At 37.7% G+C, this 27,672-nt stretch overlaps 1 protein-coding gene across 9 annotated transcripts in view; it reads left to right on the top strand.

Annotated features, from left to right (window-relative positions):
• Nrxn3 (neurexin 3) overlaps positions 1–27,672 on the top strand; it is a 1,468,922-nt gene that overhangs the window by 512,662 nt on the left and 928,588 nt on the right. For 7 of the 9 annotated variants that reach the window (XM_076848056.2, XM_076848058.2, XM_076848051.2 and 4 more), the window contains 2 exons: positions 19,450–19,653; positions 25,803–25,829. In XM_076848056.2, coding sequence (XP_076704171.1) covers positions 19,450–19,653; positions 25,803–25,829 — 231 coding nt within the window. The remainder of the gene's footprint in view (positions 1–19,449; positions 19,654–25,802; positions 25,830–27,672) is intronic. The other 2 variants (XM_076848054.2, XM_076848052.2) reach the window with 1 other exon arrangement.

The raw sequence follows: 27,672 nt of genomic DNA, 5'->3' as shown, positions 1-27,672 counted from the left end.
TGCCTCCTTGTCACCTGCCAGATAGTTACAACTTTGTCCTTGTGTTTGGCAAGCTAAGCACAAGAGTAAACTTTGCTTAATATCCATCCCAGGAAGCTATTGCCTTGGCCCATGATGGCTGTAGCATGCATCTCCATGCTTTTAGGGCAAAAGAATGGAGACATAATAGTTGAATACTCTTAAGCTATGACTTATATCTTGATGGAATTATTGGATGCCTAAATAAAGATCCTGTAAAATGATATCCATAGGCTTGAGAATGGACAATTTGAGATCTGCTGACACTGTCAGTGAGGTCAAATGATCATCTTCCTAGTGCTGCTGCTTTCCCCCCCACAGTGTACTACTATAGCTATTTGTATTCATATTTTTAGGTTCATAGTGTTACTTTTTAGAAGCTATTACTCTGGGTGACTGTAGTTACAATTAAAGCTACATAAGATCAGAAATTTGTTTTATCCATTGCTAAATCCCTAGGGTCCATAACAGCCTAGAACACACGTAGTGTATATTCAAAACTTTATGTTGAATGAACTCAAATATTGGCTTAGTAAACATCCTCTAATGATTGAAAATAAATACTACAAATAATGCAGTTTCCCTGCAAAAAGCACGTTTTATTGAGAGTTGGCTTGGAGATGATGAACTGATTATCGGCCCTGAGAAATAACACAGAATCCAATATTCATTTCTAATAACAATCTAAAAGGTGTAAAACTGTAGGGATTTCAATCCAAGGGGGCAGTTTCTTAGTTTGGTGACTCTAGATTCTACTGTGCATTAATGTAGTGTTATATCATTCCCTCCCATTAATTCTTCATTTGCTCTTAGCCACATCCACTTGAAGGGATAGATTTTATTTCTTATGCTATGTGGGTTGTCGGCAAAAGCTGACACTGTCAAGATACCTTTGTATTTTCATTCCATAGCTAACTCTGTTTAAGAGGTATTGGCAATAGCATTTCCACAGTGTGTGTGTGTGTGTGTCTGTGTGTGTGTGTGTGTGTGTGTGTGTGTGAGGGAGAGAGAGAGAGAGAGAGAGAGAGAGAGAGAGAGAGAGAGAAAACTCAGTGTTCCAAACCTGGTTAATTGAATACAGTGTCTATGATGATTGTGAAAGTAGATTGTACAAAATAGCAGGTGGAAGAACAAAGTTTTCAATACCTCCATAAAATTCAATTAAAATAGTATCAAACCAATATTACTCAGCTATGAAATAAAAGGTTTGGATGCAAGTGAATTTTAAATTCCTTTTTAACTCCTAATTTCTGTGTAGTTCAGAGCAAGGAATCTGACGACTTCTATTTTTTTTTTCCTGTTAAAATCACAAGAGATTGATTTACTGAACATAGTCTGCCCATGCCTGCTATACACCCTGTTTAATGTCAAAATAAATATAGAAGGTCTAACCCTGCAGTCTATCATGATTGTAAAAGTAGATCCATTATGTAAAGAATTTGAGAACTAAAGAAAGGAAAATGTCCACCCGATATCTCCATTTAATCAAAATATACTTCATCATAAAGAGCAAGACTAACAAAGCTTTGCAATTGATCTTGTACAATTACATTGCACTTTGCAATTTGCAGCGTTCTTTCAAGGATATTTTCTGATGTGATTTTTAAATGTTATTCAAGTTTATGATAAAAAGGGCTCAGAGAACACATGGCTTTCCTGCGGTTGCACACCTGTGAGAGGTGGAATTGGAGATGAGCATAGGCCTCCTGACCTGAAGGTTCTCTCTCTCTTGACCAATACCACCTCTAACATGGAAGTGTTGTCACCATGTGGAAGCAGTGGGCCATTTCTAGACCTCAAAAATGCAAAATGCTCATGCATATACATACACATAAAACGTATTACCATCAGGCATTATTTGGATAGTTTCATCTTTGTGAATCACGGTCCACCTTCACGCTGGACAGCTTTGCATCCCAGAATCCATTCTGTACTCTTCACCTTGCTGCACTTAGCTTCACAACCTGGAAGGTGGTCCTATGTGGATGATCAGCAGATTCTTTTTTCCTCTGTGTTCCAGTTGGGATTGCCCAATGGGAATAATTGGGGTATGAGAAGGAAGGAAGAGAATAAGTCTGGGCATTTAATTTCCTGGTTCTCAACCTGTGGAAAGACTGTCAGCTGGCTTGCCCTAAATCCAAGGTGACTGCTTCTAAGAAGCACTCATTGAATTCTCTCTTTCACTCTCTCCTCCTCTCTTCTGTTTTCTGGTTATTGACCTTCCTCTTGGCCATCAGACTTGGAAGTGGTAAAGGTGTTTGCTTTTAATAGCCCTGAGTTCTGCATTACCCTTAGAAATGTCACTACTTCCTGCCTATACTTTATAAATATGACCTTTTTAAAACCATTATCAAATGGCACAGTTTGAGTGACCCATCTGCTTCCTATTAGTATCTGGACTGTCTTGGTGTTGTTATTATAATGCTTGTTATGAATGAGGAAACTGAGTTTGAACGAGGTTTCACAGTTGAACAGACAGATCTGGGATTAGCCTTGGGTCTTTTTATATGCTTCCAGGGGCCGGACACCCCCAGAATCATGTCATTACCTGTCTAAAAATTCTCTATGTGAATTGTGTAACCTCCTGACTGTGCTTATGAGGCCTTTTATAATGGCCCTCTATCTGTTCCTACAGTCTCAATTTTACCTCTCAAATCCATGTGTTCTAGTCCAGTGGTTCTCAGCTGGGGCTGATTTTTCCCTCAAAGAGCCCTTGGCAGTGACTGAAGACATTTTTTGGTTGTCATGATAAAAGAGGGTGCTTACTGGCATCTGGGGGCCGAGGCCAGGGATACTATTAAGCATCCCACAGTGCACAGTAACCTCCACGATGGTTACCTGGTTCAAATTGTCCAGGGATATTGCTGTTGACAAAGGCTATTCTACTGGACCATGGAACTCTTTCTGTTCCTGGGATTGGCTGCACTGTAACTACAGTTCACCAGATTCTGTGCAAGCCCCTTGCTTCACATGACTTAATTCCAGGCCTTGACAGCTCTGTGCCTCTGCACATGCTGTCCCTTCAGCTGGAATGTCTTACCACTTCTTCTTTGTGTCTCTGTTTCTCATCCTTGAAGTACAAGTTATAAACCCTTTCTAACAACTTTAGGCAAAGGTATAGATGATGAGATGAATTTCCACAACACTGTGTTCATCTTTCAAATATAACAGTTTACCTATTTTATTCTATAACTTGCTAAATACTCACTAAAGGCAGCAACCATGTTACTTGTAACCCCTATTTTAGCTCAGCATCTGGCTAAGCGAAATGATTAGATATTAATAATTTAAATAAGCAAATGTTATTGCAAGTAGTGGATAGATCTCCAGAGTCTTGTGTTTAATTTACATAAGTTAGTCACATTTTTAAAATTGTATAATTTTATTTTTTTATTTAAGAAAAAGCTGCATGAATTCTTTGGTCAAATGAACATTCTCTGAAAAACACACACTTGTAAACTAGGACTATTTCTCTCTCCCATGTTCCTTTTGTTTCTCATTTGAATATTAAAAAGTATGGAAAAGTACATACCTACTTTTCTTAAAGTAAAAGATGTCAATCAACATTTTTGTCAACTCTGTAGAGTTCTCTAGTCTTTAGAAGGAGAAACCAGTATAATATAACCGGATGTCTTGACAGTATTATGTGACATCATGACAGAATGTGAACAGTTAGCTCTCAACCTGGTCCATAAGAAGGACAATGTCCCACAATTCTTGTGTTGATTCCCTGCCACTGTTGGCCACTGTTGGGTCTGTTCAGAGCTGGAGATTTATGTTTCTCCTGCTGCTGCAAAGTACAGATTTAGAACCTGGCAGGCATCCCTGCATAGATTCTCACAATGTTCAAGATCAGCCCAGTTTGCGTGGAGAGGAAGCAATCTGTGTATTTTGGAAGCTTTTTCAGAATAAAACACTCTTAAGAAGTGTGAGAAGCCAGTAGCTGCATGAGTAAGCATGAGGTTGTCTTGAAGATACTAAAAGAGAAAAGGATGAGGAGAGTGGTTAGGCAGTGGTATCTTGTTCACAAGGGGACCATGAGTGTGCCTTCTCTCCATAGAAGATGGCTAGAGGACTGGTAAGAATTTGGTTCTAGGAAAGACATCTGCTTGGTGAGCTATGAGCAAAATAAAGACAGGGAAGTCCACTTCATGAAAGCCCAGAACTAACTGCTCATAGTAGAGGACCAATGACGAGGCTTTTGTTAATAACACACTGATTGTGTGGTCCAATAATTTTGTTTTTCCTCTTTCCATTACTGCCTTTCAATCTGGCTTTGTCCTTGAAGACTGAAGGAGATATAGGTGGTCTCACCTTCTAGCATGTGGAGGCAAGAAGAACCTCTATGCCATCAGTTCCCATCTGCCCTGTGAAGTTCACTTTCCATCTTGACCAGAACCTCATCACAACTAGGACAATGTATGCTTTTAGTATAACTAAACAGCTTAGAACTCTAAGTTTTGATTATCTTCTGTTTCTTTGGTATCCAGATGTACTACTTTGATTAAAGAAAGAAGTGGGAAGAGAGTGTAGGAACAATCGCTAGTCAGAAATATCCTTTTTCATGTTAAATTTTAAAAAAAGAGCATAGAAACCAAGTAATCATTAACCCTAAGTAAGCAAAGGGGCACAATCCACTGTTATAAATGTCAATAAGTGGCAGCAAACCCAATGACTCTGAAGCCAAACCAAGAAAATGACCAGGCATGATGAGGCTGATTGTTGGGGAAGTTTGTCCAGTTGATAAAAATGCCAAATACCTCTGAAACTTTTCATATGAAAAAAGCACATTCACTATATGTCTTTTCTATCTTTGACTGGAGGATAGTAGAAATGGCTGTGCAAGGGAAATATATGTAACAGAAACAGACAATGAGACTGGAAGTAGAAAGAGAAGATACAAGGACTCTGTGAATCGGAAATCCTAATGTACCCACTCCATTTCCTTGGGATGCATTCTTTAACTGGGTGGGGTGACCTCTGGTGATGGACACTTAACAAAGTTTCAGAAACATACCATCTGGGTAGCCAAGTGAAGGTTAGATGCAGCCTTGAAGGGGCTCTTTATGGCTCCCCTTTCTATCCTTCCCACATTTTCCCATCTTTCACACTAGAGATGAAAAGTACATGAAACCCAGAACTAAACCTCTAAGATACAGAGGGAGCCAACAACTCATGGAAGTTGTATCTGTTGGAAACAGAATAGAACCACCTGAGTCTGAGCAAGAGAAAAGGCAGTAACATGACCATGTAAGCACAAAGAATAAGATAAAAATTAAAAAAGGAAACTAGCTTAGAAATATAAAAGATTTGATATAGGAAAAAAAAGGAGCAGAAAAATTTCCTCTAAGCTCTATCCTATGTTCATTTGTTCTATAGGATAACTTCAGAAAATTGAATTAATGCCACAAAAATTCAAATAAAAATAATTAGGCAATGGAAAGGAAAAGGAAATTGTAGACTAAAGAGGAAAATGATAGCCAAAACAATACCACCATATAAGTAAAATAATTGCAATAATTGTTGAAATAATTTTCAATAGTGGGTGGGGAAAATATGACTAAAAATTGAAATATGTCTAGGGGGAAAATGCATTCATCAGAGTGAATGCTGATATAAATTGTAATGCATTCTGTTGTCATAGGTAACAAATTGACATTTAAAAAATAATAAAAATTTTAAAAACATGAAAAAAAATCAAAAAGATTAGATTCATCATAGAAAAATTAAGCGATATGGAGATGTTATGGTTTAGATATGATGTATTCTCCAAAAGCTCATGGATGAGATGATGCAAGAAGGCTTAGAGGTGAAATGATTGGGTTAAGAGAGCCTTGACCCAACCAGTGTATTAATACTCTGATAGGAATTAAGTGAGTAGTAACTGAAAGCAGGTCTAGTGGCTAGAGGAGTTGAGTCATTGGGGATGTGCTTTTGGAGAGTAGAGTCTCTCTCTCTGCTTCCTACTGTGATTTCTTGAGCCATTTTCCTCCTCCACTATTCCACCATGTTCTGTTTTATCTTGGGCCTTAAGGAATTGAGTTGGCCATCTATGGACTGAGACCTCTGAAACTGTGAGCCCTCAAATAAACTTTTCCTCCTTAAAATTGTTCTTGTGAGGTCTTTTGGTCACAACTGTGAAAAAGCTATCTAAAACAGAAGGACAGACAAGATCATTGCATCCCAGAAATAGCAAAACTGAATACTTTAAAAGAGAAATTGTCCAAAGCTATCAAACTGGAATTTTTTGTTAATATAAAGAACTTACTGGGAAGTTCAACATAGCATGCTAAGTTCTAAGAACACTTTATTCTAAGAACATTTCGTAGTATGCCCGCCCTGAGTTATATATTGATTATGTCTGTGGATTAAACTCCTATTCTTTAGGTGCATGGAGAAAATTTACATCACTCACCACTGATGAGGTAGAATGAAGATACTCTATAATCTCAAGTACAACAAAACAATGTCTATAAAATTCTGCATAAAATAAAATGTGTCAGGAATTATGTGCCATCATAATGTAACCCAGATGTAAACAGCAAAAGCGGACATATACAAACATGAATTAACTTGGGTAAGGTAACACTAGTAGTGCCATTTTTAAAAGGTGTTACTGTAAAATCCAAACATTTAAGGAACAAAACAAAATTATTTAGAAATGGAGAGACTATGAATTAAAAACAAAAACTTGATGAGAACAGTTATAAGATTTAAATTTACAACAAAAAATGAAAATTTTATACATTAAGAATATAAAACAAAGTCTACCTGATGATAGATGTCCTCCAAATCACCCTCAACCTGAATCTTTCTCTAGGACTCATAGGACCCATTAGCTGATGTATTTATGATTAGGATTTCTAATAGAAAAAGTTAAGTAGACTAATCAACAAAGGGAAAAGGCACATGGGACAAAGGCTAAAAGATGCTAGGTACAATCTTCCAAGAGTCACCTCCAGTTGAGACATGGAGGATATGCCTAATTTTTTCAGCAATGTTATATGATACTATGAAAACTGTTGCCAGCCAGAGAAGCAGCTTTGGAGACCTGAGTTCCTGGTGAAGGTCAGTACATATGCATATAACGCTTGCATGACTGACTTCAGTTACTAATGCTCCAGATCCCACAGGGCAAGCAGGTGTTTACCATAAATTACATTGTCAGTTATCAACTGTCTAGATCCAGAGGTACAGTGTAAGTCAAGGCCCTAGACACCCCAGCAGGCATTATTCAGAGAACTCTATGAACTATAATCCTAGGAGCTGGTGAAGGATCAGGTATCAAAATAGACCCTTCTTGAGAAAGCATGCAGTTTGAACAACCCAAATTTGTTGAGTTAATTTTTTCTTACACAACATGTATTAGAACACTATCTAAATTCAGAGGTGAAGGAGAAAATGTGATAATGTACTCATTTTTCATTGTTTTAAATTAGGAGCATAGCGTTTGAATAATGGCATAAATCATTTCACACTTAACATTTTTTGTTAGTATCTTTTGTAAATTTTAATGAGTTTTCTTGGAAAATAATATGACTTATTAAATTGTTTGAAATTCTGATTTTTTAAATTTTGAAAACCTTATATAAAATTAAATTTTAAAAAGCACATATAGAATTTTCCTACCAAAGAGCTTGTATTTATTTACCCTGCTATTTGTATGTATGCTCAGAAAAAAATATCTGGAAATAGATTTCTTTACTGTGAGTGATGATTATTCATTGAGAGTAGGATTTGGAAAGTTTAAGTTTCTTTTTCTTTAGATATGTCTATATCCCTTAGGTTCTTTAAAGCAGTGACTATGCTATTTAAAGAATAATAACCTTAATTTAAGTTTTCTTTAAAAAGATGAGAAGAAAATAAAAGACTTAGGATCATCGTTCCTGGAGACTAGTTTGATAAACTCTGGGAAGAGGGGATGCCATTTCCCAGGGAGCTCAAGCCACGTATAGATTAGAGAAACACACACTACGTTGATACTGTCGTTTTCTTTGTCCCTGGATCATTTCTTATATAAAACAAGAATTCCGCCAAAACCCCTTTCCATACTGAGTCCATCATATGGTTCAATATCCCTGTGCCAACACCTCCACTAAGAGGAACCTCTGACTGCCAATGGGAAGGAAGATTTTCCCCTCTTGAAGCCATGGGTCTTTGAGGCTGGAGAACAATCAGGCAACAGAAAAACAATCCGAAAATGAGAAAAATGTTAGTGTTGAATATGTTTTCAAGTGTCACAATGGTGAAGTAGAATTGTTATACACTTATGGAAAGAGAAATCAGCCTTCCAGGACAAACGCAGATCAGCATCACTTAGAGCTAGGAAAGACTTTAAGGAAAAAGATATGTATTCCCAAAAGACTTTTGGAATAAGATTAACTCTGGAATCGCTGGTCAAGGAGCTCAGTAGACCATCTTCTCCGTAAAACAACTATTTGATTGGTTAAAAAAAAATTTTTATCTCAACACACACACACACACACACGCACACAGTTAAAGTCTAGGAAAATTGGACAAATAGTATTTATGGCATAAATCATTTTATGTCACACATATCTAAGTCTCATTAATAACAGAGCGGTGACATCTAAACTACAACTTACTCCTGACATCTACTCCAATTCTGCTTTTTTTTTTTTTTATAGAAGTTTTATTCCAGGTGAGTATAGCCAAGAAGATAATAACTCCCTGTCTGGTCTGCCAGTTTCCAGGGCTACAGTTATAGCCCAGAAGGGGTTGGTTGATGGTGCCTCTCAAGTCCCCCAGCTCTGTTCTGCAGAAGCAGCATTTTGGATAGACACCCCTAAAAATACATGGGGCTCACTTGTCCTACCCCGCCCCCATTCACTGAGACATTCTGAAATGCCAGTGTTAGGGTTCCAGTTATTCCAGTCCCAGCTTACTCATAGGGTAGGAGGTGCTATGCCAGGAAGGGCAAGCTGAGAAGATTAGAGTCTACCATCTTCCCCCAGTGCCTACTAATACAAGGGGAACATCACTCAGAAGTGGGCCATTGTTTGTTCACTCAGATGGGGTACAATTGAGCAGAAGTTCTGCAAAGATGAGGAAGACGATGAGCAGAAGATGAGGCTGTAAGAGGGGAGAGCTCCATACTGTGCCTCAGGGGAAAGACTTTCCGGAACAGTGTGTAGAGAAATTTATGGGAAAGGGCTTCTTGAAAACAAAAGATATCTTGGTGGCAAGCAATTCTGAATGAGCAAGTAATTCTATGAAGCCAGAGGCAATGAGAAAATGCCAAACCATCCAGAGATTTAGTAAAGAGAATCCAGGGAAGGGCCCTCCTGTAATCACATTCATCCCTATGGGTCTAGAAAGTCATGCACATTTGCTAGTGTGCACATACTCAGAAGTAATTAGAGCAGGACCTAGAGACGTATTTGAATGCACTCTCAAGTCACATAGAGATCTATCAGCTAGGGAAGAAAAGCCTTTAGGATTCAAGGGACTTAAGCATGACTTCTCAACAAGTGCTGACTGAACAACCAGCTCCTCTTAGGCTTTTCCTCAGAATCCAGGTTTAAAAATAAAATCATACCCATCCCTGGGAATCTGGAAGACTTGTTTTACTGAAGGCTGAATCTATGCAGAGTGACAGGGAAATAATTTTCAAGCTCCTAGTTTCTGGCTGACCATGAGAGAAAATCATTAATTCTCTGAAAGAAGCTTCCAGGTCACTCATATCCAACTGATAAAAGGTAAAAATCTACCTGACTAAGGAGATGGAAGTCCATCATTTGGCCAGCAAGTGGTTCATACTTTTTCAGGGGCAGCACCTAGGAAGGTAGGACAAAAAAGAGAAACAGGGAAATATCTGAGCAGGGACGTAGGAACCTTCACACTGTTGGGGGAAATGCAAGCCACAGAATTAGCTCTGTCAGATCACTAAGTAAATAAACATATGAACAAACGAGAAATAGACTTGGTGGTGGTGAGAGTCAATATCCATAATTGTTACAATGTCTTAGGTAGAAAGTCTAATTTTCATAAAAAGTTATATGATGTGCAAAGAAATAGGAAAGTGTGACCCATACACAGAAATATATTCAATAAAAACTATCTTTTAGGGGACCTATATATTGGGCTTAACTGACAAATACTTCAATATAGCTAAATTATGAATGTTTTTCAAAGAACTAAGGGAAGCTGTGCTTAAAGAATGAAAGGAAATGAAATAATGACTCATCAAATAAAGAATATTAATAAAAGATGGAATTATTCACAATGTATGTCTGCCTATGTTCAAATAGAAGATGGGTTTAAGAAGTATAAATGATCAGGAGGATTGTGAGTTCAAAGCCAACCTCAGGAGCTTAGGCCCTAAGCAACTCAGCAAGACCATGTCTTTAAATAAAATTTTTAAAAATTAAAAAAAAATGTTGGGGATGGGCATAAGTGTTTAAATACCCTTGGATTCAATCCCTGGTGTGTGTATATATGTATACACACACCCACATATATACATATATATTACATATATATGTGTATATGTATATATACATGCATATGTACATATGTAATATGCATATATGTAATATTCACACCTATGTAATATGTATATGTGTGATGTGTGTATATATGTAACATGTATATATGTAATATGTATATTTATGTAATATGCATGTATACACACATACACACACACACACACACATATGTGTGTGTGTGTGTGTGTAATGAAAAATTCACTAGAGGGGCTCAACAGTAGATTTGAATTGGCAAATGAAAGAACTTTTGAAGATATATCAATGGAGATTATGAAATCTGAATGGTAGAAAGAAAAAATTAATAAAGATATAGAGCTTCTGAGAAGTGTGGAACTACCTTTAAGTGTACCAATGCCTGTATAATGGGAGAACCATGGGGAAAGGAAAGAGAGAAAGGGGAATAGGAAATGTTCAAATTATGTCTGCAGACTCCCCAAATTTAATGAAAAACACTAATCTTCACATCCAAGAAGTCCAATGCAAAGAGATCCACATCCAGGTACATTATAATAAAAATGTTGAAAGTAAAAGATAAAATCTTGAAAGCAACAAAAGAAAAAATATTATCCTCGTATCCAAGAGCAGCACAAGTCCATTAATAGCTGACACCTCTTTAGGAACAATGGGAGCCAAAGGCAGTGGGATGTTGTTCAATATGCTAAAAGAAAAATAACTATCAGCAAAGTAAACCTATATCCAGAAAGCTGTCTTTCAAAAAAATGATGAAATAAAGACATCCCCAAACAAACCAAAACAGAGTAGACATTAGCATCCTTACCTTAGAAGAATTACTGAAAGAACTTCAAGTTAAAAGGAAGTGACAGCAGACATTAATTTCAATTTATGCAAAAAAAAAGCCAGAGAACTCCAAAAAGCTCCAATAGAGGTAAGTGTGTGGGTAATGCTAAAACACAGTATAATTATACATTTCTTTTTTTTAAGTGATTTTAAAAGCAAATGCATAAAACAATATCTACAAAATTCTATTATGCCTATAACGTACAGAATTACCATATATTGAACGATAAAACCCAAATGAATGAAGCTATGTTGGAAAAAGAAAATGACACCAGACAGTAACTTGAAACTACAGGAAGAAATAAAGAGCGTCAGAGATGGTAAATAATAAGCTTAATTGAAAAAAGAATAAGCAGAGCTCTCCTTCCTTCTCTTAGCTTCTTAAAAAGACATGTTTTTCCAGTGTAATCATTATAGCAATGCATTATTTGGTTTGTATAATATAAATAATAACACAAAAAAGGAGGAAGGAGAGAGAGCCAGGTAGGAGTACTTTTCCATATTTTAGGTTGGGGATGTATCTCAATGATAGTAGACTTAATCCCCAGCACTGAAGGATAAAAAGAAAGTCTCTTTATTTTACTGGAATTAGTATAAGATGAAATAGATTCTGATAAATTAAGAAACATTAGAGCAATTTGAAACAAAAGTAGCTCAAAAGTATAGTTTAAAAATTATTAAAAGAACTAAAAATAGTATGTCAGAAAATATTCATTTAAGACAAAAGGAAATAGTAAAGAATAAAAAGAGGAACAAAACAGGGTAACTACTGGGTACCATTGTATGGGTATCCCATGATGTGGTCTATCAGTACTCAACACTCTGATAGATTTAAAGAAAGAAGAACCGTTCTTTACAGAAGCTTATTTTCTCACTAAAAGTAGGATTCTATTCATGGCAGTCCTTGTGTTTGAAATCTTTTAAGCAAATTCATAAGAATTCAAGGAATGGCTTTTGTGTCAACTGATCCTATATTAAATTTTCTGCTCCATCACGCTCCTTTAAAAATATTGGGCTAATAATAGAATGCACAGAGATGCACACATTGGGATACACACTTGATTTCAAACCATCAATGGTTTAACTACATACTCACCTGATATTTATTCTCTGATACTTCCAATAGAATAAAAAAGACACATTCATTTATATGTATGTTCTGTACTACACGTATTCTGAGAAGAACAAAAATATCCATTAATTTTGGATGTATTTAAATTGAATACATGAAAACAATTTCATGGTTCATTTATTATCCTAATATCTCTTGAAGAGGAATCTACATGTGTGTGATTGTGTCTGGGAGAAGGTGTGAAGTGACAACTAGTGGCATATGTAATTATACAAACACAGACGTTGTGCATATTTATATAGAATGATAGGAATATATTCATTGCTCTATTTGTACAGTTTTGTGTATTTATAAATATTATACAAGTTTAATATGAGAAATTGTTGTGATGTGGGAATTCTTGTTATATTCTGTATAGAATTTTTTATGTCCATCAAACATGCTGTATGTGTGTATGTATACACACAGCCCCCACCCCAAGAACACCACACTCTAATATGAAGCATTATTCATGCGCCTTGCCTCTTAGAAACATGGGCAGGATCCTGGGATAGCTTTCCCACAGTTGGGCAGATGATTAGGTGCACAGCCTTGAGAATCAGACTGCCTGCATTCAGTTCCCATCTCTGCCATTTATTAGCTGCCTGACCTGGTATCTCTAAGATAAAATAATAATATTGTCTTCCTCATGATCTTCTTGAGTTCTAAGAGACTTTATTTATTTTTTGTTCTAATTAGTTATACATAAAGTATAATGCATTTTGGCACATTATACATAAATGGTGAATAACTTCTCATTCTTCTGGTTGTACATGATGTAGAGCTACATAGGTCACATAATCACATATGCACAAAGGGTAATAATGTCTGATTTATTCTACTATCCTTCCTACTCCCATGGCCCCACCCCTCCCTTCATTTCCCTCTGTCTAATCAGAGTACCTTCTTTACTAGCCCCCTACTTTTTGTTAATTAGCATCTGCATTGCAGAGAAAACATGCAGCCTTTGGTTCTTTGGGAAATTGGCTTATTTCACATAGCATGATGTTTTCCAATTCTACCCACTTACTGCAAATGGAATGATTTCATTCTTCTTTAAAGCTGAGTAATATTCCATTGTGTATATATACCACAATTTCTTTATCCATTTGTCTGTTGAGGGGCACCTAGGTTGGTCCCACAGTTTGGCTATTGTGAATTCAGCTGCTATAAACATTGATGCAGCTGTGTCACTGTAGTAAGAACTTTGGGTATAGACTGAGGAGTAAGGACTTTCCATACAGCTTTCATAGTGGTTGCACCAGTTTGCAGTCCCACCAGAAATGTATGAGTGAACCTTTTCCTCCACATCTTCACCAACATTTATTATTACTTGTATTCTTGATAATTGCCATTCCAACTAGAGTGAGATAGACTTTCTGTGTAGTTTTGATTTGCATTTCTCTAATTGCTAGAGATGCTGAACATTTTTTCACATATATGTTGATGTGTTTCTTCTTCTGTGAAGTAGCTGTTCAGTTCCTTAGTCCATTTATTGGTTGGGTTATTTGTTTTTTTGGTGTTGAGTTTTTTGAGTTCTTTATATATCCTGGAGATTAGTGCTCTATCTGAAGTGCATGTGGTAAAGATTTTCTCCGATTTTATAATCTCTCTCTTCACATTATTGATTGTTCCCTTTACTAAGAAGAAGCTTTTTAGTTTGATTCCATTCCATTTAAAATTGATTCTTGATTTTATTTCTTGCACTTTAGGAATCTTATTAAGGAAGTCAGTTCCTAAGCCCACACGATTAAGATTTGGGCCTACTTTTTCCTCTATTAGGCACAGGGTGTCTGTTTTAGTGCCTAAGTTTTTGATCCACATTGGGTTGAGTTTTGTGTAGGGTGAGAGCTAGGGGTTTAATTTCATTTTGCTACCTACAGATTTCCAGTTTTCCCCACATGATTTGATGAAGAGGCTATATTTTTGCTAATGCCTGTTTTTGTTGCCTTTGTCTAATATGAGATAACTGTATTTATATGGGTTTGTCTCTGTGTCTTCTATTTTCTACCATTGGTGTATGTATTTGTTTCCATGCCAATCCCATGACATTTGTGTTACTGCATCTCTGTAGTATAATTTAATATCTGGTGTTGTGATGCCTCCTGCTTGACTTTTCTTATTAAGGATTGCTTTGAATATTCTGGGTCTCTTATTTTTCCAAATGAATTTCATGATTGCTTTTTCTATTTCTATGAACAATGTTATTGGAATTTTAATAGAAATTCCATTAAATCTGTATAATTCTTTTCATAGTATAACCATTTTGACACTGTTAATTCTGCCTATCCAAGAGCATTGGAGATCTTTACATCTTCTAAGATCTTCTTCAATTTCTTTATTTAGTATTCTGTAATTTTTATTGTAGAGGTCTTTTGCCTCTTTTATTAGATTGATTTCCCATTTTTTAAGACTATTGTGAACAGGGTAGTTTTTCCTATTTTCTATTTTGTGGATTCATCAATGATGTATAGAAACACATTGGATTTATGAGTGTTAATTTTATATGCTGCTACTTTGTTGAACTCATTTATTAGTTCTGGAAGTTTTTTGGTGGATTTTTTTTTAATCTTCTCAATTTAGAAACTTGTCATTGGCAAATAGTGATAGTTTGAGTCTTTCTTTTCCTACTCCTATCCCTTTAATTTCTTTCTTCTCTCTAGTTGCTCTGGCTAAATTTTCAAGGACAATGTTGAAAAAAGTGGTGGAAGTGGGCATCCTTGTCTTATTCCAGCTCTTGGAGGGAATATTTTCCATTTTTCTCCATTTAGAATGATACTGGCCTTGGGTTTAGCATATATATCTTTTAATATGTGGAGGTATGTTTATACTATCCCTAGTTTTTCTATTGTTTTGAACATGAAGTGGTGCCATATTTTGTCAGATGCTTTTTACGTACCTATTGAGATGATCATATTATTCTTGTCTTTAAGTCTATTGATGTGATAAATTATGTTTATTGATTTCTGTGTGTTGAACCAAACTTGCATCGCTGGGGTGAACACCACTTGACTGTGGTGATATTTTAAATATGTTTTTGTATGCAATTTGCCAGAATTTCATTGAGAATTTTTGCATCTATGTTCATCAGGGATATTAGTTTGAAGTTTTCTTTCCTTGAAGTGTCTTTCTTTGGTTTGGATATTAGGGTGATACTAACTTCTTAGAATGAGTTTGGAAGGGTTCCCTCTTTTTTTCTCATGGAATAATTTGAAAATAATTAGTGCTAATTCTTCTTTGAAGGTCTAGTAGAATTTGAGAATCTCTATTCTAGTCCTGGATTTTCTTAATTTGTAGGCTTTTGATGGTGTCTTCTATTTCATTGTTTGAAATTGACCTGTTTAAATTGTATGTCCTCCTGATTCAGTTTGGGTAGGTCATATATCTCCAGAAATTTGCTGATGTCTTCAAGATTTTCTGTATACTAGGCATTTTCATTTTAATGTAACTTGGTGTGGCTCTATTGTAATTTTGTCCATTTGGGGTCCTATTCGCCTCTTGTATTTGATTTTTCTTTAGAGTTGGGGAATTTTCTGATATTATTTCATTGAAAAGAATGTGCATTCCTTTGATTTGTATTTCCATGTCTTCATCTCTCCCAATAAATCTTAAATTTGGTCATTTTACATTATCCCATAATTCTTGGAAGTTGTGTTCATGGTTTCTTAACATCTTCTCTCTATGGTCAACTCTATTTTCAAGATTATATATTTTATCTTTAGTGCCTGAGGTCCTGTCTTCCAAATGGTTTAGTCTGTTGGTGATGATTTCTGTTGAATTTTTAATTTGGTTTATTGTTTTCTTCAGTTAGAGGATTTCTACTTGTTTTTTTTTTTTTTTTCAGAATCTCTGCCTCTATACTGAAGTGATCTTTAGCTTTCTGTATTTTCTTTCTGATTTCATTCCTTATACTTTACTTTTTAGATCAGTTTAACGACATACATTCTAAACTCATTCTCTTTCACTTCTTCAACTCTGGTATCCATGGAAGACAGCAGCAGGTCATACAAGCAGCTGGGTTGGAGGGGGGAGGGATAGAGTCAGGTTTCTGTGACCAGTTGTCCCCTGTGTAAACCTGTGCCCATGTTTGATTTTCTCCTGGTCACTTAAGCACATTCTGTTGTGCATTGTGTGTTTATTGGGCCTGTATTTTGGGCCAAGCTCAGGTTTGCCAGGAATTGGCTCTTTTACCTGCTGGCCCCACACTGTGGCTGCAAAATGGTTCCTTTCTTTGTCCTCCCCACACTGCCTGGAGAGATGGCAGCTTCATTCCCTGCACAGGGATGTCATGCAGCACGCCTTTCAGTTTTGTTAGGCAATATTCTTAGTCTTTAAACACTCCATACCCAGGCTTCAGGCCTCCCCCAAATTAAAGTTCCTTTAATTCCCTTATCCCTCTACTATGTTCATGGAGGGACCGCTCTGACTGGTGCCTTTGGCCTGGCTGCAGTAGCAGCTGTGCTGCTGGGGACTTCTTCCTTATTTTTAATATATCCAACCTTCTGTGGCACTGGTATGCTTTAAACGTTCAGTTTTAAATTCCACTAAAGCCCCCCCCCCACACACACACTTTTTGTTTTTGTTCACCCACCTTGTGGAGAAGCTGCCTGTCTGCTTTCTTGGTTTCACGTCACAGACCAGCCAGGAACACGACCACCTCTATTCTGCTATCTTGAAAAACCCCTCAGACTAAGTGACTTCTTAATGCATGTTAAGTTCTAGAAAGCACCAAGAAAACAGCAGGAGTTCAATAAATGTTAGCTACCATTTCTAACCTTCTTTTGATTCTGCTCTTCCACTAAGCAAACGTGTTTCTTTCACATCTGGAGCATGTATTAAATTTAGATTATGTTTCCCATCTAAGAACAGATCTCCATGATATGCCTTTTATTGTGATGATGCCTGCAACTTTTATCTGTGATCCTCTTAGAGTTTGTAAACTGTAATGCACATCTATGAGCATGACCTGGGTTTCACCTGAGAGATGATTGCTTTCCAGGAATTTGAGCAGGTGCCTTTACATTATTTTTCAGGACCTTTTGTGTGTCGTGTAAGTAGGGCAGGGTGGGGTAGGTTATGGCACAGGCTGTTTTAGGATCCTCCATGTGGTCTATCTGCCTCCTGTCTCTCCCTGTTTTAATTTCTTCTGTACTTTCAATCAGGAGTATTTGTTTCTGTTTTTCATTGTTATGTCCTCAACACCTGAGTGCCTGACCCACAGTACAAATGAATGAAATCATGGTATCTTCTCAAAATGTCTTACTCTCTTAAAGCACATTGATTTTATTCAATCTCAAATGACCTCTGTAACTACTGTCACAGATGATTTCTCCTCTATATCCATGGCAGATTGGCTCTAGGACCCTAGTGGATACCAAAATCCACAGATACTCAAGTATTTATATAAAATGATGGAGTGCTTGCATATAACCATACATATTCTCCTGTACACACAATTGCTTATATTACCATTTATACTGTAAATTCTGTGTAGTTATTATATTGTTTAGGAAATAATAACAAGAAAAAGTCTGTACATGCTAAGTACACATATAATTTTTACAAATATTTTCAACCCAAGGTTGATTGAATCCATAGATGTATAATCTATGTATATAGAAGGCCAACTCTACTTCTCCAAATATATACCTTAAGTATGTGTCAAATTGAATTGTTTGCAATTATTTAGAATCCCCTTCTTTCTTTCTTTTATGTCTATAAACGTGCTCTCTAGTATGTCTGTAGACGTGCTCTCTAGTATGCCTGTCAAATGTGATGCCCTCATTTCTTTCATCACAAATGCCACCCATCTCCCAACACTTGCTCAAACTCTCCTTTGAATGCCATCACCATCATTTTATACCTTTCCTCTGTCATTTAACTATTTTTTATGTTCATAAAGTTATTTGTACATGATATGTCTTCCTTTAGAACAAGGACTTTGTTTCACCTGTGTTTTTAACACAGCACATGCAAGTAGCAATTATCTGACAGCAAATATTTAATAAAGAACCTAGTGCCAGATGCTGAGCCCAGTGACAAGCTGGCTTCATGGAAATGCAAATGATAGTTGCTTCCTGGTTCTCTGAAAATATTTGCTGATTGGATGATTAAATTTTAATTTTACACGTTGAGTATCATGGGTTATAAAATAGACTTGATATCAGGTATGTTGTGTCACAATCCATGTTGTGTGATTTTGGAACAATAACTTATCCTTCTGAGAGTCTTGGTTTTCTTGTTTGAAAACAGTAACAATAGACCCCCACTGTAGCATTGAGATAACGTATAGTGGTGGAGGTTGAGGTCTTCTAAACAACAGGCTAGTACTGAAGGATGCATCAAATATAAGTGTTTCCTTTCTTCCTTATAGAAGTTCTGTTTGAACACAAGCAAAATGAGTTTCTGATGGGTGCCATTAGCTTTTTATTGTTGTTGCTCTAGGTCTAGCTCTCTCAATCTTCTTTGAATGGTCTGAGCACCTCTTACAGTGCCTGGCCATGAGGGATGGTCTAGGCACCAGCCTGATGCTGTTGCCTATTCCTCCTTCTAGAAGCTCTATGGCCAATATCTGCTTGCTCAAGTGGTTATAAATGTCTGCTCTCCTCCTATTCTCAGTGAAAATACTTACAGGGATTCACAGTTTTGCTTTTTAGATCTGTGTTTCATCTATGACATCCAGCATAACAATTACTACTGTTTGTGGGTGCATTTTCCCTTTTGCAAAATACCTTCACATCCAGTGTTTAATTTGGTGCTCTTGGCAAGTCTGTGAGCATCCTAGGGCAGGTACCGGTACTGTCATATGCACTTTTCAGATGAGGAAATAGAGCCTCAGAGTTTAGGTGTTCTGCCCAAGGTCACACAGTTAAAAGGTAGCAACAACAGAAGTCGATCAAATACTTGTCCCCTGGCTACAAACTTGGTACCCTCTCTACCCAGCCTGGATGCAAAGGCGTATGTGAGACTGTAGCATCCTTCAAGCTAACAACCTTCTCCATTCTTCTTTGGCAGAGGCGTCCATCCTGAGCTACGACGGCAGCATGTACATGAAGGTCATCATGCCCATGGTCATGCACACTGAGGCTGAGGATGTGTCCTTCCGCTTCATGTCCCAGCGGGCCTACGGGCTCCTGGTGGCTACTACCTCCAGGGACTCTGCTGACACGCTGCGCCTGGAGCTCGATGGGGGCCGCGTCAAGCTCATGGTTAACTTAGGTATCGTATGAAGGACCCTCTGCTACTCTGTTTGGGCTTGTCTTCCCTTTCTTTTCTGATTTTCATTGGTTTGATTGAATTCTTTGTTTGTTTCTTGAAAGTTAAGCTGCTCACCTCTTGTTTAATAGACCAAGGATGAAACCCAACAGCAACAAAAACCTTCTCCTTGTTTCTGCATGAGGTTTTGATGTCAATTTCTGGTTTCTGACAGTGGTGGTTTCTTTACTAGATTATTTGTTTTTCTAAGTTTCCGTTCTTGGTTTTTTGGAATCGTTTAGCTTTGTGTAAAACACGCTACTTTGGTCCATCTTTTGATCAATCATAGTCCCATTAAGTCCAATTCCTTGGTCACCCCTCAAAACAGTCAATTCTAAGGGCACAGAAGGGGCAGGAGAAGAGGCAGCATGAAAGTTTGGGTTTAAGAGGACTAAGGACATCAGCAGGGTGAGAAGCACATCATGCCCAGCTCCGGAAGACTATTGAGACTAAGAATTCTGACAGCCCTAGAGATTATGAGGTCTCCTGATTCTTTCTTCTAGAAAGACAAGTCAGATGTTTGTTTTGTCTCATTGAAAATATGTTTCCCAAAGTTGAGAGTCTCTGACATGTGGAAGGAAAATGTGCCCCCTGATATTGAACCTCTCTTTCCTTCCCAACACTCTTAACTACTTCTCAGCAGCCCTTTAGCAAAAGATTGTGACCTCCCATCATAACCTACAAATTCCACTGTACAACGAATAGCAATTTTACAGTACATTTGAAAAATTATGACGACTTCAGTTCTCTTGGGATAGGATCTATTTTTTGACCACAGTTACCTATAATGAGTACCATGAAAATTCTTCGATGGCCTCACATTTTCTCCTGCTATTTACTCTCTTTACTGGATTTTAATGGATCTTTAGTGGAGAATGGGGGCCTTGGGTTTTGGAAGAAACAACTCACCAACCATTTTTTGTGATCTTTCAATTTAGCAGAAAGTCAATGCCCAGTGCTGACAGGGTTAGTGTTATAACTGGGTCCAAACTTTCCAAGCTAATGGATTTATTTGCCTGTGTAGTATATGTTTGGATACCAAACTCCTTTATAAAGATTTCAGTGGAGCAGCTTGTTAAAGGTCCAGGGATGGCATGAGGGACAAATGTACTAGATTTAAGACCATGGCAAGTTCAAGAAGGCCTGGTGGGAAGGTGGAACTTTGAATCCACACCAGTCCTATTCACTGTCAGGTCAACTCATCGTATTTCCAAAATCCCTACTCTGTAATTCTAAAATCTCTAGTACACAGAGGACTGTTTTGAGAAGTGGCTTATTTAGTTATGTCTTTTTTTGTTGTTTCCTTCTCATTTGCAGCTTTTACAACACTATGCCCTTTCTCTTGCTCAACCTCATTTGATTTCCGTTGTCACTGTGTTTCTTGGTTTTCTTTAGTTTGTGTGTATGTATGTGTTTGGTTATTTTAGGTTTTGTTTTTCTCTTCTGCTGGATCTTTTCATGTGTGTTCTTGAGTTCTCAATCTTCCTGATCATCAACCATGGTAAATCAAAAGATGGTATTCAACCCTTCAAAGGCCCAAAGCCTGCGGCCCGCATAGCAAACAGCCTTGTGAACAGAGAGTACTGAGCAGCCTACAGGGGCTGGCATACCCCTGTCCCTCCCATCTTCCCTTCCGTACACCATCTCCCCACCTTAAATAGACCAGTTTAGGGATATAGTACCTAAAACCAACCACCAGCAACTTTAATCACCTACTACTCTGGAAATCAGCAGAAGGGATAAAACACAAAACAAAACAGACAGAAAAATTTCCTACAGAGCCTATAGAAAAAGAAGATGAAGACAATTTTTATCCTCTGCCTCTAGTTCAAAGTCAAAGAGGGATGTGCCCATGAGGATGAATCAGCCCTGTGGGACCCTGGGGGAGTGCATACCGTGCCGTTAAACAGACAACTTGTTTTTCCTTATTAGATGTTGTTTTGTAAAGATTAGAAAGTCAACTGTGACAAGACTTAGGAAAAAAAAGAGGACAAAGGGAGGGATAAAAGGGGATGTGCACTGAAGGAAGAGATAGAATCTTACACACTCACACACATGCACACACATACTCAGAATTAGTCATAGACCCATGTGTATTCCTAGAAGCAAATTATTTTTCTATTTTAAACTATAAACAAAGTCTGGGAGCTGTGCTTTTCTTAAAGAATTTGGCCTTTTGGCTTCTTTTAGTACACCATCCAACTTGTCCAAAGTTAAAATATCTTAGACAAAAGAGCAGAGCACTGTGTTCCTCCAAAAGCAGTCATGATTTCCTTTTTCCCTGAAGGGTATGGTTCATCACAACTGCTGTTCGGGGTTTAACTTTATTTCAAACCTTACATGAGAAAGCTAAATTTTAGGGCTGGGGTTGTGGCTCAGTGGTAGAGTGCTTGCCTAGCATGTACAAGGCACTGGGTTCAATTCTCAGCACCACGTATAAATACATAAAGTAAAGGTCAGTTGGCAACTAAAAAAATATTTTAAAAAAGAAAGCTAGATTTCAATTTTTTGTGTTTGTGAATATGTACCTTCTCATAATCAGGCTTTGACCAAGGGTTTTTCTATTCTGTCTCCTAAGGACACACCTTTATATTTCTTTCTTCCTGCTACAAATTTACATTTCCTTTTTTTCTTGATTATAGAAGAAAACATCTCCAAGCAGAGTTTGCATTCACAAGCCATCCCCCAAACTTCAAATGACCACTTTGTTCTCTTATTACATTTAAGATATCTTGGTTTTATAGCACATGCACAGATATCACTATCGATTTCAAAGTGCTCGCCTATATAAGTCCATGGTAGAAAATCCTAGTTCCTTTGTGATAACCTATCGCTACATGCCAATGAGACTAGGATTTTTCTAAGGGCTTTGTTTTCTGAAAACAGCCATTTGTGATAATAGCAGGTGTGAGGAAGAATATCTTGCATTACACAACATGTTTTTAAAAGTTGTGAGGTTGGTTACTGATCAACCATATTTTTCTCCTTGATTATTAAAAAATACAATAGCAATATTTCATTATTATAGTATAGTTGAAAGTTTAAATGACCTTGTCTTAATTTAATCTCTTAATAATTTTGTGAGCTAAATCACAAAAATGTTTTTACATTGACTTTTACAGATGTGAAACAAGCAAGAAATATATGACTTTTCAAAGCTTATGGCAAAAGTTGGTGGCTAGGACTATAACTCCTGTCTCTAAACTGCTAGATCATTATGGATTATCTGTAAACCCTACAGGTCAATATTGTGGATCGATGATGTGATGTTCTTAATGACTTCAAACTGCTTTCATGATGGTCACCTTTGTAACCTGCTAGAGGGAGATCTCCTTTTCCCTCGGTGCTCAATTTAATCGAGCCACACTATAGAAAAAACGAAACCTGCAGGAGGTACAGCCTTCAGAGTCCTCAGCAGAGAGCCAGAAACACTTCTGCCATGGTAGAGGTTCTGGGCAGTGTGAGGCAGTCTGGTTAACTGAATTGAAATTCTCCAGATATTCTCCCTCTAGCCTTGCTGACTACTGTTTTATGCATTATTGAAAATATACAACTTTTAGAAACATTCATCTCTTTCACACTCAGCCCAAAGCTCATCAATATGGACAATGATATTTTTCTTCATTTGCTAAAATAAAACAACAACAAAAAACTAAACAAATAGACATTGCATATGTACACAACAAAACAAACAGACAAACAAACCAACAAAAAACCAAATGCATACATAAACACACACCTCAACTGTCATGCCAAGACTCAGGCAGGATTTTTTTCAGGAGACTTAAGTCTGGCTGCTACCAAAGATAGATCTAAAGGAAATGGCCATCCTGGGCCAATTCTCCCAGCTCATTTTTTTCATTAAAGTATATATCCTTACTAACACAAACATAGCCTCTGAGCTTGTGAAGGAGAGACCAGAGTAGATTCTTCTCCCCAAACCACTAATTCTTCAGGCTAAGTAACAAAATAATTCTTGTGTTGACTTAAACAAATTGACTGCTGTCGTGGAAAACCCAGGTCCTCTCATGGTTTAGGCACAGTTCACATGTCATGAAACCATTTGGATGACCTAGAGGGATGAGGCTAACCCAGCACTTCTCCCTAGACAATATTCTTAACTGACAATAAAATATGCAGCTGCACAGAAACCAATGCAGAAAGCCACTTCTTAGATTTGTGACTTGGGGCCCGCTCCTTGGCTCCTGTCTCCTGAGCATGCCCAGTCATGGGTTTCCTCTCCCTCTTCAGTACTCTAGAGAGGGGCCTTGCTCCAGCTTTGGGTGATGGTAGGTGCAGCCAATAGCTGAAGTCCCACCTGCTCCCCATGCCTGCCCTCCCTCTCCCTGGTCCCCTCAGGGGCATGGCCTCCTCTGTCTGGTGATCGTACCGGTTGCTCCAGGGCTGTTTGCTCCCACTTTTCTGTTGCGGTTGACGACACATGACAAACCTAACCGCACGAAACCAAACCCAGATTTTTCTCAAGAGATGTTCTTCTGGGGAACAGACAGGCTGCCCGCCTCCTCCCTCAGAATGACTGGGTATTGTGAATTGTTCCTACCTGGATTTTCACCTGGTTTCCACTCTTCCCTGCTGGAGGCCACTGGTTCCGTTGTCACATGCTTGATTAGAACAGGTTCCGTTGTGACATTTAAATGGTGGCATTACTCTCCATAACTCCTCTAAAATGTACTGAGTCAACCTTCACCAGCAGGAGAGCACAGTTGGCAAGGGTCCTTTTCCCTGTACCATTCTGCCTTTTTTCCTATCATTTAATTTCTACCTTTTAATGTTTGGCTTCACACAAATTATCACTGAAATTTCCAACAGCATAAACCAAACTTTGGTCCAGTCTGACAGCTGTTACCTGGCAACGAGCTATTTCTCCAGCCATTTCTGCCCAAGCCCCGACCAATACCCACTGACTCTACTCAGGAATTTTTATGGAGTGTGCCTGTGACTCTTAAGTAGAGATTAATAAAATGATGAACACTCTGATCACTTGGCACGCAATTCCTTTCTGGTTATCAGGACAATTAGACTTTTTTCAAAACCCTTTCTTTCCCATTAAAAAAATAAATAAATAAACTAAAGAATTTTCTCTCCTCAAGATGGAGAGAGTGAAATAGGCAGGATGTCAAAGGTGCCCAGGACCTCCTCCACACAAGCCTGCCCTGCCTTCCCCCTGAATGCTGTAGGCCCCTGATTTTGCCTGGGCATTCAAGCCGGAAGACAGAGATGGGCTTCGTGAGTGGGTTGGTCTGGAAGCCTTTGAAGCAGCAGTGATCAGAAAAGCCAAATTGATTATGACAATATCCTACAACTCCTCTTGCCCTGTACCCAGTGACCCCACCTCTCTAAAATCTGGGATGGGTGTTTGTGCGGTTAGCTGTTTGCAAGTGGCCATTTTATGACAGGACATGACCAGGTGGTGTTAACCCTTTCCTCGCCTCTAAGGGTGATGGCAAGTCTGCCTTTACAAATTTCTGTAGCATTTGGGATCTAAGGAGAGGGTGGAGGGCATTTGTTTTTAGATAAAGAGAAAGGGTTAAATACTGCACTGAGAAAATTCAAGGACTGATTTTTTTTTTTTAATGATACAATGTGTCAGCCTGATGAGATGTCTCTTTGGAACACGAAGAATCAAAATGGCATTCATGCTACTTCTAAAGTTAAATTTTAAGAATGTAAATTGTAGAGGGAAATAGAATATAATCTGCATTTGGTGGGGGAAATTTTGCCTAATTTTCCAAGTTTAACAAATTAATATTTCAAAGTGCAGGTTTGGAATTTCTATAAATGAATAGACTTTTGAAAAAAAAACATGCTTGGTGTCTATTGTGGATATATATGTATACCAGTATATATCTCTATACATATGTGTATATATATATATATGTGTGTGTGTGTATATATATATGTATCCAACTTTACTAAATAATATACTGTACATATACACCCACCCTTAAACTTGTACATACTGTGTATATATAAAATGGCCACATTTCTTGCGTGTGTCTGTCCCCGGAAGGGTGGACTGATTGTTTTTGGATGTCTGCAGCTGTTACCTTGAAGGATGCAATTTCATCTTTCATTTATTTTTCCCCATCTAGACTGTATCAGGATAAACTGTAACTCCAGTAAGTTTTCCCTCAAGTTTCATTTTGTTCTTTAAAAAAAAAAAATAGAAAAAAAAACTGACTTTATTTTGTTTACTATTTTATGAGCTGTTTTTTCTTTGAATTATTTTATTTTTTGACAATGGAGTTGGGGGGAACTGGGATTGACAAGATGGAGGGCTGGGCTGATGGTAAGGGCTGAGTATGACTGGGATGTGGTTTTCTGAATTGGGGTAGGTCCTCTCTTCTTTTCTTGCATTTGATCTACATGCAGAAAAGGAGAAAAGGGCCCATGGATAATGAAATGACTGGAAAATGACTTGAAATGGTAATGTGTTGTCTTTGGGAAATAACCCCCTGGGGTGAACAGAAAGTCTTAGAGCAACCAACATGCACTTCTCCACTACTAAAAACTTCAGGTGATAAAAGCAGAGTTCATGACCCAGAAGTGGCTGCCAACTCTGACATCTCCTTCCTGGCATATGGGGCTACCGGGGGTTTCTTATGTGGGTGGGCAAAACAACTGCCCTTGGTGTGATATTTGAACCAAAGGCTTGAGACATGCTCTACTGATAAGGAGGAATTGCTGACTGCCATTCAGATGTCCTGGTTCTTGAAGAAGGCTCCTGTAAGATATAGCCTGGAATTCATGTTATTTCTTCTTCTGCCCAGAAATGAATGTTAACCAGAGTTGTGAGAAAGGGGAAGAGGAAGATAAGCAGGAAAGAGGAATGAGGGAAGAACAGGCCTAGACCAGGCAAGGATAAAAGTAAAGAACATGCTTGAGTGTTAGTGTGCAGCAGTCAGGCTCATTCTTAATATCTGCTGCAACAAGCAACTACAAAAGCCCAATGTCTCAACAAAAGACAGAAAGTCTTAGAGCAGTTAGAGAGTTGTTAAGGCAGCTGTAACACTCTAACAAGTAGATTCCTTCAAAAGTGACTCAGGGATTCAGGATCCTTCCATGAGGTGGGTCCACCACCTTGGAGATTTTTATTCCCTGCTGAATCATTAGGAAAGAGAGAGCCTGGGTAGCTATGCAATGTGAGTAAGTGCTTTGCCCAGAAGTGACATACATCCCTCTGCCCATTATATTTATCAGGCTTGGCTCTCATTTGTTGTAAAGGAAGCTGGGAAGTGTAGTCTCATTGTGCATAGGAAGAGAAAAATCATCTTAAGTGGACATGTAGTGCACAGAATTGTCAGTATTAGCTCATATTTTTGTTGTTGTTCTTTCTTTGCTGTGGTCCTTTTGCAAGAACAAAAGTAGAGAGGGAAAAAAAAGAAAATATTCCAACTCCTATATCTCATTTACCTTGTTGATTCCATCCTATTCGAGCTTTCACAGGTGCTAGTTCAAAGTTCTTTTTTGGTAGAAGATCTGTTGTCAGAATGACAAACTATGAAAGCCCAATTCTATTTTATGGGCAAATGTTCCATATAAATTAACAAAAGACAAAGAAAAAAATTCAAAATCTGTATAAGCAACCTTTCCTAGAGTGCCTTATGCATGTGTTGGCATTACTTGTGGTTATTTTCAGCGTTGTCTTATTTTGCTGTGTTTAAATATTTCTAATTAGCCTGAAATTTCTCATGATAATTAGATCATTAAAAGCCTAACTGAAACATACTTTCTCTGCAAACTCTGAGTTTTCTATTTTTGGAGGATTTTGTTTTGTTTTTTGCAGCTTTGAGGTACAGTTTTTATACCACAAAATTCACCCATCATAAGCCTACCATGTACAGAGTTGTCCAAACATAACCACAACTGTGTTAGAATGTCACCCTCACCCCTCTGATTTTCTGTTGTGCTCATTTGTAGTTAGCCCCTGCTCCTAGCCCTAGTCAACTACTGATGTGGTTT

Source organism: Callospermophilus lateralis, chromosome 3 (assembly GCF_048772815.1).
Source record: "Callospermophilus lateralis isolate mCalLat2 chromosome 3, mCalLat2.hap1, whole genome shotgun sequence".
Classification (NCBI taxonomy): Eukaryota; Metazoa; Chordata; class Mammalia; order Rodentia; family Sciuridae; genus Callospermophilus; species Callospermophilus lateralis.
Note: the sequence above shows the minus strand (reverse complement) of the source record. Positions and strands in the feature narration are given on the sequence as shown.